Source organism: Oreochromis niloticus, linkage group LG1, assembly GCF_001858045.2.
Source record: "Oreochromis niloticus isolate F11D_XX linkage group LG1, O_niloticus_UMD_NMBU, whole genome shotgun sequence".
Classification (NCBI taxonomy): domain Eukaryota; kingdom Metazoa; phylum Chordata; class Actinopteri; order Cichliformes; family Cichlidae; genus Oreochromis; species Oreochromis niloticus.
Window position 1 is genome coordinate 25,858,511 of NC_031965.2, and position 20,317 is coordinate 25,878,827.

General features: G+C 41.1%; 1 protein-coding gene across 1 annotated transcript in view; it reads right to left on the reverse strand.

The window, feature by feature from the left end:
* Positions 1-2,931: 2,931 nt before the first annotated feature.
* itsn2b (intersectin 2b) overlaps positions 2,932-20,317 on the reverse strand; it is a 35,170-nt gene continuing 17,784 nt past the window's right edge. Inside the window, exons 17-41 of the mRNA XM_025907018.1 lie at positions 19,843-19,923; positions 19,420-19,604; positions 17,824-18,599; positions 17,604-17,725; positions 17,237-17,494; positions 16,947-17,143; positions 15,677-15,729; positions 14,970-15,136; positions 14,765-14,795; positions 14,561-14,682; positions 13,542-13,638; positions 13,216-13,410; positions 9,809-9,930; positions 9,535-9,641; positions 9,219-9,402; positions 8,976-9,074; positions 8,391-8,474; positions 8,190-8,273; positions 8,044-8,106; positions 7,605-7,754; positions 7,392-7,510; positions 7,223-7,305; positions 7,048-7,131; positions 6,674-6,847; positions 2,932-5,442 (exon numbers count right to left, since the gene is read on the reverse strand). Coding sequence (XP_025762803.1) covers positions 5,294-5,442; positions 6,674-6,847; positions 7,048-7,131; positions 7,223-7,305; positions 7,392-7,510; positions 7,605-7,754; positions 8,044-8,106; positions 8,190-8,273; positions 8,391-8,474; positions 8,976-9,074; positions 9,219-9,402; positions 9,535-9,641; positions 9,809-9,930; positions 13,216-13,410; positions 13,542-13,638; positions 14,561-14,682; positions 14,765-14,795; positions 14,970-15,136; positions 15,677-15,729; positions 16,947-17,143; positions 17,237-17,494; positions 17,604-17,725; positions 17,824-18,599; positions 19,420-19,604; positions 19,843-19,923 — 3,786 coding nt within the window. The 3' untranslated portion in view covers positions 2,932-5,293. The remainder of the gene's footprint in view (positions 5,443-6,673; positions 6,848-7,047; positions 7,132-7,222; positions 7,306-7,391; positions 7,511-7,604; positions 7,755-8,043; positions 8,107-8,189; positions 8,274-8,390; positions 8,475-8,975; positions 9,075-9,218; positions 9,403-9,534; positions 9,642-9,808; positions 9,931-13,215; positions 13,411-13,541; positions 13,639-14,560; positions 14,683-14,764; positions 14,796-14,969; positions 15,137-15,676; positions 15,730-16,946; positions 17,144-17,236; positions 17,495-17,603; positions 17,726-17,823; positions 18,600-19,419; positions 19,605-19,842; positions 19,924-20,317) is intronic.

Consider the following 20,317-nt stretch of genomic DNA (forward strand, 5'->3'; position numbering starts at 1 on the left):
CGTGTTCTGATGAACATGATCAGAAATCAACACAATAGCAAAAAGTTGATTTGTGCTCGTTTTGGTGAAGAATTTAAAAGCGTGTTTTACTGTTTTTTACCTGTTTGACGTGGACGTGGGCTTTCTCTTTTACTCTCTTGTCTGTCTGCTGCTTCAGGGCACCTTTACTCAGTGTAGGTTTTTGGCCGGGACACAAATCCCTCATTATTTCTGTGTTTTCTTTGCGAGTGTATTTGTGTGTATGTATGTGTGTGTGTGTGTTACATAAGACAACTGTTCATGTGGTGATAATCAAATCATTCCCATGACTAAGTCAAGTGGAACTGAGGGCCTCTCAGACTCATCCTGTATGCAGATGTCACTCTCTCCCTCCATGCTCTCCATATGTGTTTATTCTCCTCTGTCTCTGTTTTTCTCCTCCCACCTCTAAACTGTTCTTTTCTTCCGCTTTGCTGCACTTTTCTTTTTCACTTTGTCTCATGCACACTCTCTCCCTCTGGCTCTTCATTTGCCATTTCTATTTCTGGCTGCCTCTGAACTTTTACTGTACCTTTTTCTATAAGGAAAAATCCTTTAAGAGTATCTTGGAGTCAAACCAGCCTCATGACTGACCTTTTTCTCATAGCTGACATACACTCATGCCCACTTTATCAGCTATATAACTGGGTTTGGCCCCGTGTTTCCTTTTAAATTGCCTTCCTTCTTCATGCAGTAGTTTCAGCAAGGTTCTGAAAACATTCCTCTGAGATTTTGGTCCATATTGACATGACTGCATCTCACAGTTGTTGCACATTTGTCAGCTGCACACCCATAATGACAAACTCCTGTTCCACCGTGTCCCTGTGGTCATAGGGATGGAAATGGTCAGCATAAAAAGCAGCCTGAACCTTTGATACAAGGCAGGATGGAGCCATGCTTTTGTGTTTTTCTCGCCAAATTCTGACCTTACCATGCACATGTCACAGCAGAAATGGAGACTCCTCAGATCAGGAAGCGGCCGCCTAATTTTCCATTGTTCAGTTTTGATGATCCTGCACGAACTGCCTCGGTTTTCTGTTCTTAGATGACAGGAGTGGCACCAGGTGTGTACAGCTGCTGCTGTAGCCTATCTGCTTCAAGGTTTAAAGTGTTGTGTGTTCAGAGATGCGATATTTGAGTTACTGTTGCCTTTCTATCAGCTTGAAGCAGGCTGTGACCTCTGGCACCAAAACAAAATGCTGCTCACTGGATATTTTCTCTTTCCTAGAGATGGTTTTCTGAAAAAATTCCAGTAGATCATCTGAAGTACTCAGAACAGCCTGTTTGGCACCAGCAAACATCCAATATTCAAATTCACTTAACTTGCTGCCATGTGATTTATATGTTAACAAGCAGCTGAAGAGGTGTAACTAATGAGGTGACCTGTGAGTGCATATATTTAGAAATTTAAATAAACATAAAAAAAAAATGTGTTTATTGTAAACATCTTCATTTGGCCAGCCTGCAGTACCTGCACAGGCTGTGGCAGGACTTTTTTCTTTGGCATGTTTCTTGTCTTCAAATCCATACAAAGTTGTTTTGAATGATTATATACATTATTATGGAGAGAGCACTGAATGGTTTGATGAGTATGACTCATCGATGACCTTCAGAAGAATGCCAGCGGGAGATTTTGGACTGATCGACAGCATTCATTCCCATCACAATGAAAACACAGAATAAGACTTGTGGAATCAATACCAAGGCCCACTGAAGCTGTTCTGGCACCATGTTGTAGTCCAAAGCCTCACTTTAAGAGACTTAAGGGAAGAAAAAAAAAAACAACATAACGTGTTTTTACGGTGAATCTGTTTGGACAGAGACAATTTTATCCACTATTGCATGCAATAGTGGATAAAAAAAAAAAAATGCATGCACAAACGTCAGTGCATGCATTTTGTCAACATCGTACACTTTTTTTTTTTTTTTTTTTTAACTGAATATGCAAATTTTAAGTTGGGTCACCTTCACTAAACACATTCCATCTATTGTCTTCTGCTTATCTGAGGTCGGACCGTGCTGGAAGCAGGCTAAGCAAGGCATGCCAGACATCCTTAACCCCAGCCACACTCTCCAGTTCGGAGAATCCTGGGAGATCCCAAGCAGTACACAGGCCAGTCATCTATGTGTCCATTGAGTTCTGGGTCTACTCTGGGATTTCCACCCTGTTAGGTGTTCCAAGGTTTTTAGGATGTGGAACGCCACCGTCACAAAACGCAAACATTTGACTGATTTTTCAAGTGAATCGTATTTGTACTCAAAAATAAATAAATAAAAAGCTTCAGTAATTTCTTACTGAAGAAATTACCATGGCAATGCTGTGACACTTACTTAAATAAGTATAAATTACATTTAATCCCTTTAGTTATATCATCACGTCCCCCACTCCATTAAATGCATTAGCAGTGCCATAGCACTCTGCCACAAAAGGTAGAGTTCAGCTGACTTTCTCGACCCAGTCACGCAGCCGTGTGTGTTGCTGTCATCTCTTCACAGACCCACTCAGCGTGGTTACATAATGGCTGCTGCTCCTGTGGCCCCAGAGCCAGTGGAGGGTGAAGGAGGACTTAATGAGAGCTATTGGTGCGCACTGACAACTCTGCACTGAACTCTACGGACTCTGTGGCCGGACACCATGAGAAACCAGGCAAACCAAGAGTTAACTACCCCCCAAAAATATATATTTTACATGTTCAAACATGAGAATTTATCTTCAAATCATGTCCGGCTTTATGAAAACTGTAAAAATCTGTTGTAGTTTAGTAGAAATGCTGCACATAACACTGTAGTTGGAAAAAGCACAACAGCAGGATGGTGTGCTCAACTGCATAGTCTGCAGGAGGATGTTCGCTCACAGTTTAGGTATTTTAATTGGTCCTTTTTGTTTGACTGGACAATTAAATTGACAGTTTGTTCACTTTTAATATCTTTAATTTGCTTTAAGAAACCCTGATACAGCGAGTGCCATATAGAGGCCAAGGTGAGTACAAACAGCAGGTTACAGAATCCAAGCCAGTCAGCTGTGAACAGGCAAGTCAGGGTTAGAGAGGTCATAAACTCAGCAGTCAGTGCAGGAGGCTGAAAATGAAAGAGGAAAACAAGCTTTTACAGCCCTACACAGACGAGGAAGTCTCACACCTTCCACAAATTAAAAAAAGAACAGGCGTTAACAACAAGACTTAAAAACAACCTCGTTGATTAAAAAAAAAGAAAGAAAAAAAAAGGGTAAATCAGTGGAGAACAAGAGCACAAAATATCAGACCTAAGAAAACAATGAACAACTTCGTCTCATTACAGTAAAACTCAATCAGGGGAAAAAAATGTATATGAATCCATTTCCACACATGCACTTCAGCCCTGGACTTCCAGACATTACCCGGCAGAGGTGAATGAACAACACAAATATCTGATGCAGTCGGATCAGACGTTAACTCGTCTTTACTTTTCTGTGTGCTCCCAAGTAAAAAGTCTATGTGATGCTGGACTGTGCCGACTGAAGTTTGCACCTCTGACCCAAAAGGAACATTTCCACATTTCCAGTAGTGCGAATGAATCTGAAGCAGACCATTTCCTGCCGTGTGCTACATGCGAGAAAGGAAGACTGTGGAAAATATTCTGACTGGACTCTCTTAAATAACTCAGAAGTTCATGTGTGGAAAGTCTTAAGATACTGAGCCGGCTTTCCCACAAAACAAACTCAGCGATTACCGACCGTTTCTCCGTGATGAAACAGAAAGGCGCTCTAAACTTTGGATAGTCACACGCATAAATTAAGAAATAAATACAACACATTTCGTTTAAATGGAGAGTTAGAAAATAATCTGAGCACATTGAGTAAGAGTAAAAACAACAACACAAATACGCAGCTTTTACACCCTTTATCTTTGTAGCGTCTTCATGGCTGACGTTTGTAAGCGCCAACTTTAACTTTTTGAGGTCACAATATTGCTGTAAGCAGGCAGGGACGAGAGGGGTGAGCCTTAAAATGTGTCGGGCAGTTTGAAAAAGCATAAAAAATACAAGTGGGAAAATACTGTTTGTTATTGCTCTCGATCTGAGTTACCTCAAAAAGTTAACGCCATCAAAATTGTCTGCATAAAAACACAAAACTCTCAACTTAATCATCTTAAACTCACTTGAAATTACTCGGCCGTGGCTGATTTCACACGTTGAAAAAAAAAAAAAAAAAAGCACAAATAGTCTATAGTCAAGCCCAGCATCATCCCAATGAAGAGTAAATTATTTTAGTCATATATTTAAAAAAGAAAGGTCAAAAATGACTTTTATTAAGGCAAGAAGTTGTATTCTCCCAAAGTTGCAGGATCTGTTCGCTTCTCTATTGTTACACATCTATTCTCCAAAGATATGTACTCACGAATCCCAACTTACACACAAAAACTCAACAAAACAAGTGTTCAGTGTTGCTACAGTGACACAGACTCAACCCAGAACAACGTATCCTGAGATCTACAGTAGTAAACTGACTTCAGACCAGCTCTACAGACTTATTCTCCAAGTTGTCGCTGTCCATCATTTGCCATCTACTGTTTGTGATGTCACTGTGAGAAGTGAGCCCAGACAGTTTATGATTGGCGACAGCCACAAAGCAGGCCGGCAAAGTCTCTAAAAAGCAGTCAGTCATGATCTCCTCAGAAAAAAAAAGAAGAAAATAATATAAAGAGTCAACTTGTATCTCTTGACAGTTAAGATAAAACACTAGTTAGTTCAGTGTCAGCTCGTTTAACGGCCTTGGCTGAGCAGACTTGGCAAAGTGAATACTTAATAAAAACCGACTGAGATACAGAGCTCTGAGAGTCTAAAGGAGAGCACATATAGTTTTATTGCTTTTAATTATCTGCTTCTCAGCAGCTTTTGTCTGGTCCTAACTCCATCTGAAGGTTGTAAATTTTACATAGGACCCACATTCAGCTGTGGGACACACCAAGTCTCCTGCAGGTGAACAAGTTTGCCTTTCCATCTAAAGTCATCCCAAGGAACAAAAGATGAACTCCAACTCCTATTTTGTGGCTTGAATTGTTGAAAGGCCATCTCTACTGCAGGATATGGATGACATCAGAAGAGGTATTATTACTGCTGGTTAATATTAAATTAATTAAGGCTTGATGAATGAGACCGTCTCTCCTTACAGCATAGAGGAGAAACCATCTTAGTTTGTTAATGTGAAAACAAGCAGCCTTTTAAAATTTGGTTAACTGTTCTTGTTTGGAAGTCTCTACAGAGGATGTAGTTTCTTGTTTCAGTTCGTCCTTTGCGGCTACTTGTGTCCATAGGGCTGTAGGTCGAGCCGGACCCACACTTCCCCTGTTGGGACCTCGTGCAGCAGAAGACGACGTGTCGCCGCTCCCTTGTTCTCCAACTCTTTCTTTATGGTCGCCACTGGAACCTCGGTCCGGCCCAGGAACTCTGACACGAGAAAACAGAACAGCACGTGAGTTTGGAGGAAGTTATATTCATTTATTTATTTATTTTTTAAAGAAGAAAACCATGCTTAACGTTTTATACTTTTTAAAATTATGCTGCGTACAGTAAAACATTCACCAATAGCCAACGTTTAACCAGTGGGGGTGTTGAGACAGTTTCAGTGACATATGGGATGCTCTTTAACTTTTAATATTTCTTTTAAACCCTACACCAGTGTGTTCAACTCATTTTACACTAACCCCCTTCACCCATGTCCTAAGAGGATTTGTCTTTCTGCCACTGAATAAAATAACCATTTATCTATTTTCTACCGCTTATCCGGGTCACGAGGGCAGGAGACGCACCTGGCCCTCCCTGTCCTTAGCTACCTCCTCAAGCTTATGTGAGGGGACACCGGGCATTCCCAAGCCAGAGTAGAGACATTATCTGTCTACTGTAACCTTGGTTTGTCCTGGGCCTGTGGTGGGGTGTGGTTTGTGGCTTAGCTGCAAGGGAGGGGTGGAGCAGTGGGCTCGGGGAGTGTCATGGGAGGCTGGGAACAGACGGTAATCATCATCTAATCACGCCTCCCCTATTTCAGGAGGACGCCAGGACCTGGAGAAGGGGGCAGTCCAGACAGGAAGCTAATGCTAACAAGTGTGCCGACCTAGCTCAGAGGGGAGAGTTGCTGGAATGTGACTCTGTTGCAGATGAACGTGTAGAGAAAGTTACAGTAAATAAACAGACACTTAGCTTGCTACATGACACGTGTTGGGTCTCCATTTCATAGTTGGTGGTCAGGAGGCATCTTAATCAGATGACTTAACCAGCTCCAGCTATCCACAACCTTAAACTTGCAGTCGTGACCTTGTGAGCTTGTGACCACAGGTGAAGGTGGGAATGTAGACTGAAGTGCAAAACAGCAGCATTGCTTTCATGCCCAGTTCTCTCTTCACCACAACAGACCGGTACAGCATCCACACTAATCTCCCACTCAACCCTCTCCTCACTCAAAGACAAGACCCCAAGATTCTTTCCTCCACTTGGAGCAGCAACTCATTCCCAGCCTGGAGTGGGGACTCCACCGTTTTCTTACGAACGAGTATTTATAATAATTTAATTTGTATACATTTAGACCATAATCTAACTATTTTATGGGCTTTTAAGGAAAGAATTCTGAAAAAACTTTAGCAATATTAATAAAATGAAATAATGTAATTAGCCGGTAGCTAACCGTCTGGTGAAAACTGGTTTCTTTCATTGATGGTGATGCAGAGGACGTCCTGGTAGATGTCTTTGATGTTAAACTGACAGTTGAAGTTCCATTTGGGGTTCAGGGTGTCGTTGATTGCTCTGGATGTGAAGATCTGAGCTCCCATGGTCACTTCACAGTAGGGGTTACTTTTACCTGCAGGAGGGAAAGACCGCAGACAGGCATGAGGAGGAGGATGTGAGAGCAGGTAAAGAGAAATCAAGTTGAGGATTGATTCAGATAATCAAAAAAAACAAAAAAAAAAGGAAAAAAGGAAGAAGTAAAGAGAAAAGTGTAAAAGTATAAAACAAGGAAACACAAAGCTGATGATTTGTTTTTAGTGCATTGATGCTCACCGTTGGGTTTTGCTGCCCTGAGTTCAGTGGCTTCTAGGATGGTGACGAGCAGTCTGCCGATTCCACTGCCTTTCATAGAGCGTGCTGTAAACACATAAACAGGAAGCTTAAATGATTATTTGAGATTATCACGTTTAGGTGACACGAATGTGGCTCTTGGAGTGTAGACACAAACCTTGATAAACCTTTTCCCTTTTTTTCTTTTCAGTCTCAAGAAATTCCTCAGACGCCACCTTAATCTTCTGAACCCACGCCGTCCTGAAAAACACAAACACGCAGGCATTTGTAAAAGCCACCGATTTGCTGGCACATTTCTCTGTGTGTACGCTAACGTGTGCACATACCGTTCATTGATGTTGTCTGTTCTGAGCATGTAGACTTTGTCAATATGTGAGATGTGGAAGATGGGCTCATCGCTGGAAGGATCTGGAAGCTTGACCAGAGCTTCGTTCAGGAGGACGGGCTACAAGAAACACAAGATGAAACACGGTCAGGCACTTACGCAAAGTCTAACGTTGCCTCAAAGGAGGAGATTTCTACTCGTGTGCGTCTCTTACCGGTTTGTAGATCTTTAGCTGTACGTTATTCTTGTTGCTGAACAGTTTATCAAGTCCAGATGAGGTAAACTGTTTAGCCGCGTACGTTAAAAGCAGGAAGTCGTTGAAGAGGAAAGCCCAGAGTTCCTTGCTGCTCTTTGCCTTGTACAACTGTGAAGACAGAGAGTGATACACCCGCACATGTATGATTAAACATTTAAAAAACCAAACAACATTAACTGATTTACTTTCGCACATCTTCAGCAAAACACGATTTTAAATTATTTAAAGCTTACTGGTGTCTGAAAATTTTACTTTGTGGTATGAGACTTGTAACCAGTAACACTACTTCCTGGGATTTGAACCATTATGTTTCAAATTTCATCATCCTTTATGCCCCATCCTGCCAACCTCTTAATACTCTTCTCTTCCGAATATGAGAACCTGCAGTGAAACTCACCTTGCCGCTGTGGAGCAGTTTTCTGGGGCCCAAACAGTTGGTAAGGGAGTTAAAGACCAAATGCTGTAAAAAGCAAGAAAGTTTAAAATAATGTTTCAATGTTTTCACAGAAAGAGCCATGAATGAAAAACCAGAAATCTCAATACCTCGACAGGACCGTCACAATTAACGTGGCTCTGAATCCACTCCAGTCTGTCGGAGTTCTCCTTCTCTCTCACACCCTCGTTCACCTGCACAAGGTAATCGCCCAGAAACATCACATCAGAGTCTTTCAACCACAACACAGACACTTTGTAATTAAGCGACTCACTGAGTTCATTAATAAAGGAAATGATAATCATAAAAACCTGTTGACAGAGTTCCTCCGCCCTCTCCAGCGCTTCTTTCAGAGGACCTCGGTCAGCATGGCCCTCTGCAGTGCACTCCAGGATCTGCACAAGTAAATACACCAATAAGCTAATCATGTTCACATTTTATGTTAATTTTAATAACAAATATTTTCCGTCACTAAAGAGTATACTCTTTCATTGTATACTCTGTTGATGAACATGCACTCTAAAGATTGGAGGGTAATTTTGACTACTTCTGACAGTGGAAGCTGATACTTGGTGCAGAATGAGAGCTTACTGTGATAACTTCTGATCACTTCCCTGAATGTAAAGCTGTGGCTGAAAATACTCCCCAGGGAGAACATTCATACTTAAAGTAAAAGTATCATAGAACTGGAAAAAAGTGCTTGCACAGTCCGTCACTCTCCACACCCTTATAAATTCTCTTTTTTGTATATTAATGTGAGTCTAAATATTTAAAAAAGCTAACAATAAAATAATAGATAAAATTATGACAGAACTTTTAAAACAACCAGAAAGTCAAATGCAGCCAGTTAAGGCCACACTTTAAAGTCAGAGATGCTCATGAAAACGATGGCCTACGTTTTTGATGTGCAGTGGGTAGCGAGTGATCCTCTGCATCGGTTTCAGCAGGAAGCTGGACAGTGGCATTCCTTTACACCTGTAGTCTGTGGCGATTTTCTAAGGGGAAAAAAGACAACATCAAAAGATTAACAGATACATTCTTGTCTTACAACAAAACCGGAATCCCTAAAATTCCCAAACTATAAATGGAAAACATGAAGCTCTCATTGGAAGCGGACAAGATGTGGGAATCCCTCCTACCCTCATGAAGTCCTTAAAGTCCGAATCACTGTCAGTGCGAGTCTGCAGCAGTGTGGCGCCGTTGAACTGGCATGAGCAGAAACGGATGTAGGGCTGCATGTGGGACAGCTCGGCAGCCAGGATATCTCCAATAATCCCCACTGGATTGTTCTCTCCACCCGTCTTCTTACGAACGCGGAGCGCCCTGCACACATACACAAGAAAAACCCCCGGCATGCTTTTTCACACTGAAAAAAATCTGCACAAACACTTTTCACAACATTTCCTCACGCTATCAGAAACACTGTCGCCTCTGCTCTGCCCACAAGATATTTACTTGACAAATTTAGAGTTGCAGGCCAGCAGTTCCTTCCAGTTGACAAAAATCATGTTCATCTCTGACTCATTCAGCCGGCCCGACGCAGACATGGGCTTGTAGAAAACCTACACAAGCAGAGGAAAAAGCCACAAATATTACAAAACACACAAGTCACAACTCATACACACACAACACAGTAATAACTGCAGCGTGTAACTTTTCTTGGTGTGATTTTTGAGAATGCCACTTTTTGCTTTTACATGTATTATTCAGCAGGTTTGTGTGAAATTACCTCCAGCACTATCTGCAAGTCTTCCACATATTTTTCCTCAGTTTCTATCAGCTCATGGATGTAACCTTGCCTCTTCTTCTCTTGAGGGCTCAGTGAATCCAGGCTGTTCAGGTCTGCACACCCTGCAAAACAGGAGCAACACCCAGAGGAGAGGTTTGCATGAAAAAGAAAACAAACCAACCAGTCCATCCACTTCAACAAAACCCACAAATGACTGCTTGTACCGATAGCCCAGGTTTGCGTTTACTGCCTCCTGCTGGAAGTGTCTGCACAGGAAAACAAAAATGATTCCTCTTCTGTACCCTCTCATACATTACTTTCAGAAAGGTTTAAAAAAAGCAGGTGGCAGACGACAACCGTCTAACACACACTTACCTGATACAAGGTGCCCATTCATCCACTGTGAGGATCCCATGCAAACTGACTGCTCATCCCCTATAAACTCCTTTCTTTCCTCTCCCTCTCTTGTTTTACTCTCATCTGCTGTGTCATCCCAAAGGTTCAGAAAGTGAAATCTGTTCTGTGAAGCCATTGCTATGACTGATTGTAGCTGGCTGGCTGTTTGCTCATTCTGATCGTACTCTGCCTCTCCTGTCAGGTTTGGCTCTTTCTGTGCTGTTATCTTCTTGCTGGGATAAATCTGTTTGTACCAAAACAGGAAAGGAAGTTCTTTTTTCCACCCTTGAAAGGGTGGATAAACCTGACCTTTTCCTATTTAATAATAAGTCTATAAAACTGTGGATATTCACATGTTATTAGATAAGGTAGCCCAGTACAGGTTAGCCAAAGTCACATAGATAACATTAAACAAAAGCAGAGAAACAAATCCAAACTATTCAAGAAGCAATCCTTTGGGACTAAATTATAAATCAGATCCATGGATGTAAACAGAAGAATCACAAAAACAAGGTGAGAAATGGTTTTCATCTATCCGGTCATCTTAATCGTATGGATTTTATTGAACATGTAAACACTGAGCACGACTCACACACACAATCTTTATTTGATTTATTTTATTACAGATTCAGAAAATATATACCAGACAGATCTTCCAACACCTTTGTAGCACAAATGTTTGGTATATCTTTTAAGTCAGTTCTGCAAACACTGTTAGTGTTGTTCTCTATGGCAGCCTTTCACGTGAAATCCCAACAAATAAACTGTGATAAAACAAATACAGGATCTCCCCACGCCCAAAAACGTAATAAACCCTTTAACAATGATTAGCTCTTCTTGCATTAGAGGTCATCAAACTCTTTTGTACCATTTCTAATTTCTCCCTGGAGTCAGTGTACCAAGAGAGGATCCACAGGATATAAAGTCTCTCACCCACTGATCTGAATTTATCCCCAATCCCAACATTAACCATTACCTCTTTATTTATTTTAATATGTAACCTGTGGTTAACACTATCAGCAGACATGCATTCACTCCCTTCCACAATAAAATCACCCTGAGCAGCAGCAGAAAAGCAGCATTCATTAATATAAAGTGCAGCAATCATTTTTAAATATCACCCCTAAAAACAAGGCTTACTGTAATACCCTTTTTACACATGCACTGCAGTCCTGAACTTTTCTAGACCTTAACCATGTGAAAATGCAAAATCCAAGTGCAGCTGGATTGAACATAAACTGGTCTTTAACCAGATGGTTGTACCATCAACTGAAACAAAATGCACATGTCAGTGCTGTTTCTGTAACATCTTATTAAATGCAAATGAATCATCAGGTTGTTATGACACTGAAACTTTGAATCACTAAAGTGGAAAAAGTATTGACAAAAACCATCTAAAGATGAAGTTGTGGTCACTGAAAGGACTAAACTGACATTTGTTTACTCCGAGAAAGCAAAAGAAAACATGAAATTATTATTTTTAGATCTACGGACTTATTAGTTTCACACTTTGGTTAGGTTTAGGATAAACAAACCGGTTTAGCATTGTAAAAACAAAAACAAACAAATAAATGAAACCCCATAAAAACTAAAACAAAAAATAAACCCCAAAACCTTTTTCCCCAGTTTCAAGACCGAGACATCACAAAAATGTGATTGGACACTTGATGTTTGTAGGAACAACACCAGCAGAGAGATAACAGACAGTGCGTGCAAACACATCTGAAGGAAACCATTTTCTGTAGTGTGCTACAAGAAAGAAAGGAAAACTTCAAGGGACAACATTTCAATCCGGAGTTCATGCGTGACAACAGGCCATGTCTTTAATGGTTTACTCACTCTAAAGCTGTTTTCCCACATGAACTTTGGGAAATCTAGCGAGAATTAAGTCAGAATATTTTCCTTTCTCACATGTGGCACACTCCAGGAAATATTTTTCTTCAGATGCGTCCATATTTGGTGCGGTTTAAGTGAGTGAACTGCCTGTAAAGAGCATGCAGGAGGTAGAAAACATGAAACCCACTATTAGCTTTGCAGTTTGCACCATCTAACGCACCTCGGTCAGGCAAGCCCTAGAAATGTTTGCTGCTGCAGTGCAAGTTTGATGCAGATATGCTCATACTGGATTCTTTCTTTTCTTTTGAATCACTTTCATTAAGACAGCAGGTCAGACTTTAAAACACACATTTCACTGGAAGGACAGGAGCCCGACCTTTTCAATCCTCAAAATTATTCACATTTTTGAGGTTTATCATGATCTTAATCTTTAGTATAAAACAAGAATTAAGGCAGCTGCAGTAACACTTTACCATCATGTCTGATTAAAGACACATCTCTGAGGAATAGTAAGGTTTGTGTGAGCAGAACTCCCGAAACTGGAGAGCCAATAACGGAAAAAAGAGAAACATATGACAGAGACAGGTTTGGGCTGAATGAGGGAGGAAATGTGTCTACCGAAGGAAGGAGAAGCCACAGAGAAACCCACTATCACTCAGCGTCAACTTTCACAATAAAAAAAGACAACCGAAGGAATCAAAAAGTCACAGAATCACCACAAAGAGTCATGAAAAACTAGCTTCACGCCCAAGTTAATTTACTCAAGCCCCCCTCATTTTTAATTGTTCACCTGCTGCTTGAGTTTGTCCTAAATATAGTGAACAAAATGAAATTTGCTTAATGGGAGAAGTTAGAAGATAAGTGTCCAATCACTTCAGCCCGTCAGAGCAGAGTGTGATAGTGGGTCTCTCTGAAGTCGGGAGGTGGAGAGGGAGAAGAGGTGGAGGAGGAAGAGTCTTTCTACCATCCTAAAAAGAGAAACAAACGAAGAACAAGAGAGAGGGAGAAATACAGATTGGGAGGGGGGAAGACGGTCAGTGTGAAGAGAAGTGTGACGGACGAGCTGATAATAAACTATCAAGGGTCGTAGATAGGCAGGTACGGGTAAATGAACAAACACTTAAGAATAGTTAGTTATACAGGTTTGAAGCAACATGGAAGAGAGATTTACATACACTGCTGACTGGGGTCAACATCCGCCGTGGTCATCTGAACATAATTGGTGGGGAACAATCCAGTAACCCCGTTGGATTCTCCTTTCCACCAGTCAGGGTCGCTCTTGTCTAAAACGTTGATCAGTTGCCCTTTAGAGAAGCTCATCTCTTCCGCATTGGCGGCTGTGTAATCATATATGGCGATCACCTGGCAGACTGAATATGAAGAGGACCGTGAGGTTATTATTTTTGCCTTGTCCACACTGGTATTTTTATTAATGCTGTTAAAATGCATGCTGCTGTGACTTTTGCCCTCCCTCAGTGACTTAAAGTGGTGTCTGTGTTACCTGGTTGAGGTGCTGGTGTGGACTTGCCACTGCTGGACTCCAGTACTTTAACATGAGTAGCAGGGAACCAGCCCTTCTGACGCTTTTTCCCACGAGCCTGGAGTCAGAAAATACAAAGTCACTGGTTTTCAGTGAGGTTTTAATCAGACTGACAATTTTTTTTCAAAGTTCATGATTGCCTGAGTGTTATGCCAAAACAAAAGGAAAGTTTATGTCTGAGCAAATAATCATTTTCATTTTTCTCTGAAAGAAAAAACACCTCTGCTAGTCAGAGTCAAAAGACAGACCTCTCAGTCTGCTTTTCACTGCTGGTACCTTTTAGAGACTTTTGATTAAATAATATGATTTGCTGCAAAGTTCATTTTACCAACACAACATCCAGCGAGTAGTTGTGTACAATACTGCAAAACTTGGTACTGATTTGAGCCAAGTAAATAGGCCCAGTATCACCGATACCAAGTATCTTTGAACAAGGTGGATGGGCATGCTGGGAATTGTAATGTGCAGGAATGTGGAAAATGTGCAGGAACCTGTTGACGTCAACTGTGCAACAGTTTGTGTGTTCATTGTGTGTTTATTGTCCAGCAGTATAATAAATTATGTTTAGGAAAGAAAAAGATAAAACTGGTTTTCTAAGGAGGAAGGAGAAACGTAGGTAGAATGAGTACAGCAACATCTTTGGAGTTGACTTTATTGAGTGCAAGGCCTGAAAAATAAGGGTGAGTGAACCATTTTTCTTCTTATATGTTGAAAATATGCACTCATAGTGGAATATGTGTGTGTGAAATATCTATAAGCTAAATAATGAGGAATTTTATAAATGAGTGTGCTCGTTATACGGTGACCCATCCATTCAGCCTGCGAGGACTTGTGGTTAATTGGCTTCTCACCGTTGTTCATGCTTATAGACATTAGAGTTGTCTTTGTGTCTTTGTGTCAGCAAGGATGAATCTGTTTTGGGCTTGTGGTAGCCTAGTTAAAAAAAAAGACTATAACTTGAACAACCCCTGAACGCTGACCTGCAGTTCACCAAGCCACCAGCCTGAGACATCCTTGCTGAGGATGAGGATGAGCTGACTATTTTCCAGATTCAGCTGCTCAGGACCAGTAGAAGTGTGAGGTCTAGTAACCTGAGCAACCTCTGTGGGCATAAAACACAACTTATTTCAGAAAAATGTACAATCAGGACTTTGAGAAAACATGTTTGAAACTTAGAACGTTACCTGGCTTTTTCTTTCCAGATGTGCTCGATGTCTGAAAATAAAAGATGGGTTTATATTTTAGTATGTGTTCTTTTATAACAATTTATGTTATAATGCAATCTATTATGAAATTGTCACAAACTGAAGTCTAAAATAAGACCTTTCCAAATTATTTATTGCAGCAGACCAGTTCATGCCCTGTGTGTGTTCTGTTGAGTGTTCTTACATCCGTCTCTTTAGGTTTGACGTAGTTGCTGGGGAAGACGCCCGTGCGGTTTCCTATCGAGCCGTTCCACCACTCTCCATCTCTCTTGCTCACCAGGATCACGTCTCCCTCTTTGAATGTCAGATCACCGGACTGTGGAGACTCGTAGGTGTACAAGGCCACAAATTCTGGAAAAGAAAAAGAATACATAAAGATTAAGACACAACAATACAGCTATAGGCCCACACATGTTGTTTACATCGATAAACTGAACTCCATTATAGTCCAATTAAAAGATTCAACAAATCCTGAATGATAGCAGATGAACAGTAATGTTGAATTTTGAATGAAGCATATATTATCTAAATAAATGTGAAAAGCTAGAAGGGAAAAATTGTGTAGTAAAGTCTGTTCAATCATTTAATCTTTATAAAATGTTAAAATATGATCCCAGAAAGTTGATTCTGTTCATCTGGACGTTGAGTTTTCAGTGGGAGAAACGTTTCGTCACTCATCCAAGTGACTTCTTCAGTCTCAGCTGACTGCAGGTTTCCCCAACCTTATAAACAGTACATTTGCATAATGACTGAAACTAAAACTAAAATATGATGTCAAACATACTAGCCACAGTATGTGAAAACTGAAGGCAGACTGCATACAGTTTGGACTCTTAGTTGTATTCAATATCAGGAAGCGCGGTTTACATTTCACAAGTGTTTTTACTTTACCTTCAAGCTGCAGGCCATCACCATCAGGAACATCAGCAGAGGAGCTCTTCACACTATAACGACAGAGAGACAATATTACAGTACATACATGCATACTAGTCTAGCAATCCACCCATGTATCTCCCAAAACTTATGACGCCACACGCAAAGTTTAACTAAAGAAATGCAAAGCTTTCTAGTCATTGGGGAATCTGCTCAGGCCTTCATAAAACATGCAGTCTCATTGTTTTGGTCACCAGCCAAATGTCACGAACACAGATGAACCTGCACTTGACTGACTAGTAAATCAAGAGCTTAAACTTCAGGCTCAGTTTCCTACAATACCAGCTGGAATCAAAGTGCATATCCTGCTGCACCTGTGAATGTAGGTGACTGGTCATGTTATCATGTGACTGATCATGTGGCTTGACTGATTTAGTTTGAGATAATGGCACCAAACTTTACATATGGAAGGCACACAGGCATGTGCTTCAGATTACAGAGTTTATGCAAATTAATGGTGATTAATTAATTTAACAAAAGACAATGAAGTACGTTTTTCTGTTTTACTGATTTTACATAAGTTCATAAAGCCAACATTCCCACCATACAACAGGCTTTCTAAATCAGGCTGGCCAGCTCTTAAAAATATATCTCCTTATGTTTACATTTGATTGAAGGTGAAAAGCTGTATTTTTCACATGATCACTAAGACTTGAATTCAACCTCATGTCAGTAGTGAATAATGTTCATCCACAGAGGAATTTTCTGCTGATTAGTGGTCTAAAAGAGGTCTAAATTATACAAAGTGTACAACCTTAGATTGCCATGAAGGCTGAAGTTCACGTTAAATCTGCTTCAAAACTAAAAGTTAAAATGTTAAAATGATTCATGTTAAACAAGAAAAGATGTCCTTTCACCTTTTATACATATATATATATATATATAGTGATGGTAATAAGAGTGATATAGTAATAACAGTCATTTTTAAAGAGTAAACCAAATCTTAACATTTTTGCCGCTTGAATTACTCTTTAGTTGTGTATTTCATTACAGTAAAGTTTCAGGAAGAAAGTGCCTCCTAAAAGGAAAGGAAAAAAAAAATCTTACACAATGAGGGTTGTTAGTATTATCAGGAACTAAAATAACAGGAAGAGTTTCCATTTCCAAGGCTATAAAAGACTGTTGAGATTTTGAAACTGCTGTTGAAAATCCAAATCCAAGATCCAAGAAGGAAAAAGCTGCTAATGTCTTAGAGAAAGTAACGATCCACACATAAGGAAGTACTTACTTTGAGCCCTCATCTTCTCCAATAGGTTTCACATATGTCTTAGGGAACCAGCCCTGTTCGTCGTTCAGTTGTCCCAGCCACCAGTTCTCCTGCTGCTCCAATACCTGAATCACATCGTCCTTATTAAAGTTCAGATGACTATCTGTCTTTGCTGTCCAGGAACAGAGTGCCTGGGCTAACAGGGTACCCACCACCCGCTGATGAAGAGATAACAGCACAGAGAGGTTGAACCTATCCACATAATAATTATACAGCTGTAAGGAGCAGTAAGTGCTCTGTGAAGCCCTCACCTGTCCCTGACTCTCAGAAGTTGCAGGGTTTGGAGAATGTGTTGGTGTGAAGGCGGATTTTGTCCCGGACACTTTGGCAGCCTTAAGAGCATTACTAAGCTGTGACTGCAGCGGTAGTTTAGCAGGAGGAGCAGGGGCAGTACTATTAGCTGTATTCGATGGGCCCACTCTCTCGACATAGCTCTCTGGGAACCAGCCCATCATCCCCTGTTTGCTGCCATACAACCAGCCCTCCTCTCGCTCTGTCGTCTCATCAACCTGAGCAGAGGAGATAAAAAGGTTTGAGACAGGAAAGTTAAAAGCTGAGGGTCAAAAAACAACAACAACAACAACAACAAAAAGAGTGAAGCCCTGATTTTATTCCTACCTCGATGACGTCATCTGCTTCCAGGCTGAGCTCTTCGTTGTTTCGTGCAGTAAATGGGTAGAGTGCTTTGAAGGATGTGAGCGATGCTGACTTCCTGTGCTGCTTGGCCCTCGGCTGCCCACCTGTAGCAGCACATCAGACATCATAAAGTGAACTGATCTATAAAACAAAGACAACAGAAGCTGATAAAGATTTCAAAACATGCAACTGTCCCTCACACCTTTCCGCTCCTCCAGCCCTCTCAGCAGAGCTTGAATATCAATCTTCCCTCCTGTTTTTGGTGGTTGCTGCTGCTGCTTCTGCTGACGAGACGCCTCCTCCTTCCGCTTTCTCTCCTCTTCAGCTTTCCTCCTCTGTTCCTCCTCCTCCTTTCTCTTCCTCTCCTCTTCTGCCCTTTTTCTCTCCTCCTCACGCCTCTTCCTCTCCTCCTCTTGCTGCTGATGAAGCCTTCTCCTCTCTTCTTCCCGCTTCCTCTTCTCCTCCTCCTCCTGCTTTCGCCTTTCCTCTGCGTCTCGGAAAGCTGCTTCAGCAGCCCTCTGTCTTCTCCTCTCCTCCTCCTCTCTCTCCCTTCGGCGCTCCTCTTCCCTCCGCACCTCTTCTAACCTTTTCCGCTCCTCCTCTAACCTCTTTCTCTCCTCCTCCTCCCTTCTGCGTCGCTCCTCCTCTTCTCTCCTTCTCTTCTCCTCTTGCCTCCTCTCCTCCTCCAGTTTTCTCCTCTCTTCTTCTAGCTTCCTCTTCTCCTCTTCCAGCTTTCGCCTCTCCTCCTCCTGCCTCCGCCTCTCTGCTTGGCGCTGGCGCTCTTCTTCTTCTCTTTTCCATCTCTCCTCTTCCTCTCGTTTTCTCCGCTCTGCCTCCTCCCTTGCTCTGAGCTCTCGTTCTGCCTGCTCCTTGGCAGCCTGGATGAGAGCCTGTCTCTGTCTCTCCTCCTCTTCCCTCTGTTTGGCCTCCCTCTCTTCCTGAAGCTTTCTCTGACGCTCCCTTTCCATCCTAATACGCCTGTAAGTGAGAAAAAAAACAAGCTTTAAAAGTTTGAACATCAAAATGAAAAAGTTATTTGTGATGATGTGAGAAAACATTCAAAACAACCACGCTATTTCTCACAACCACCAATATATCAGGGTGCACCACACCTTCCACCCCTGCCCAGAAGATTTTGAGACCTAAATCACATCAGATGACTGGAAATGTGCCCAATGGAGTTCATAAGGCATACACACCTCAAATTAACGCACTATTAAGTGGTCATTATGAATTTCACTCTTACTAAGTCAAACTGATATAAAGATAACTGAAGAAAAGGCAGAAAGATTTAAATGTCTTGAGAAGAGGCCATGTAGGAAAAATATTTCAAAAGTTAATCCAAAGCTATTTCAACTGGTTTGAAGAACATAATTACAAAAAACTTCTGAAGACAAATAGAAGATGCTGGCCATAGCACGGGAACGTTTTCTAGACTAAAAGGTTTGGATCTACTAAAGTGTCAATCTCAGCGTAAATTGTTCGATATGGATCTTGCATATTTCGGGTTTTTGTTTTTTCAACCGATGACATTATTTTCATCTCGGAATTGTGTGCATTATCAGTATATGGAGTTTTTACATTTTTTTTTCTATTGGTCTCTTTATCTTTTTGATCATGACAAAAAAGGTTATTTTTTAAGTAAACAACATCATCAAACTTGACTGAATAACAAACTATATGCAGTATTCAATAATATCTTAATACGTTTTGTGTTTGTTGGAAAAAGAGCATATGGCATCTGCTCTATAACTGATGACTAATATTTATAACACAAAAATGTAAATTCAAAGTGTACCTCTGAGCTTCTTCCTCTTCCTCCCTGCGCCTCATTTCCTCCTCTTGTCGTTTCCTCTCTTCTTCCTTCCTCCTCCTCTCCTCTTCCTGCTCCTTCTTTCGCATGAGCTCACGCCGTTTGTCTTCTTTTATGCTGCGCAGTTTCTCCAGTGCAGCCTGCTGATTTTTTTGGCTCTCTCTTAGTTCCTGGTGTAAACAAAGATAGTTAACATAATTACTAGCAGTCTGAAAGATAAATGGCTGAATTCAAGGATGCGAGATGGACATGGGCACAGTCTAAGGCCTATAAACAAACAGCATCAAACACCTGGCTAAATATTATGCAGGCGGGCATGAGAAAAACTAGACAAGAAAGAGATAAATTAGGGTACCAAAACACAAGATACAACAAGGCAAGAACAATAATGAGACCTAAAGCAAAAACCTTTAGTAGGTAGAAGAGGTTACGGAGGCAGGCCAGCAGAGAGAGGAGAGCCTGGAGTACTGACTCCTCAGCACCCACATACTGAAAAGGGGTATGAGATGGGCGAATGGGAAGAGAGGAAAGGATCCAGTGTAGGGAAGAGCAGAAATGTCCAGAAGACGAGGAAAAAGAGGAATCAAAGTTTAAGATGTCGTATCAGATGGCAAAATATGAAGTATGGCAGGGAAGGAGAAAGACAAAAAAGGCCTCAAGGGCCAGGAAGCAATATTAGTGATCAGCTGTAAAGGACACAGTTTTAATATGCAATTTGTTAAATCACTGCTTTTAAAATTTATATTAGGAAAACAGTCTGCTTAAAAAAATAAAAATAAATAAGTTTTATGGAAGTCAATCCAAACCAGCAGCCCCTTTTTATCAAAGCTGATAAATCTACGATTTTGCACTGCTGAGAATCCATAGAGCTTGAGATGCTGGC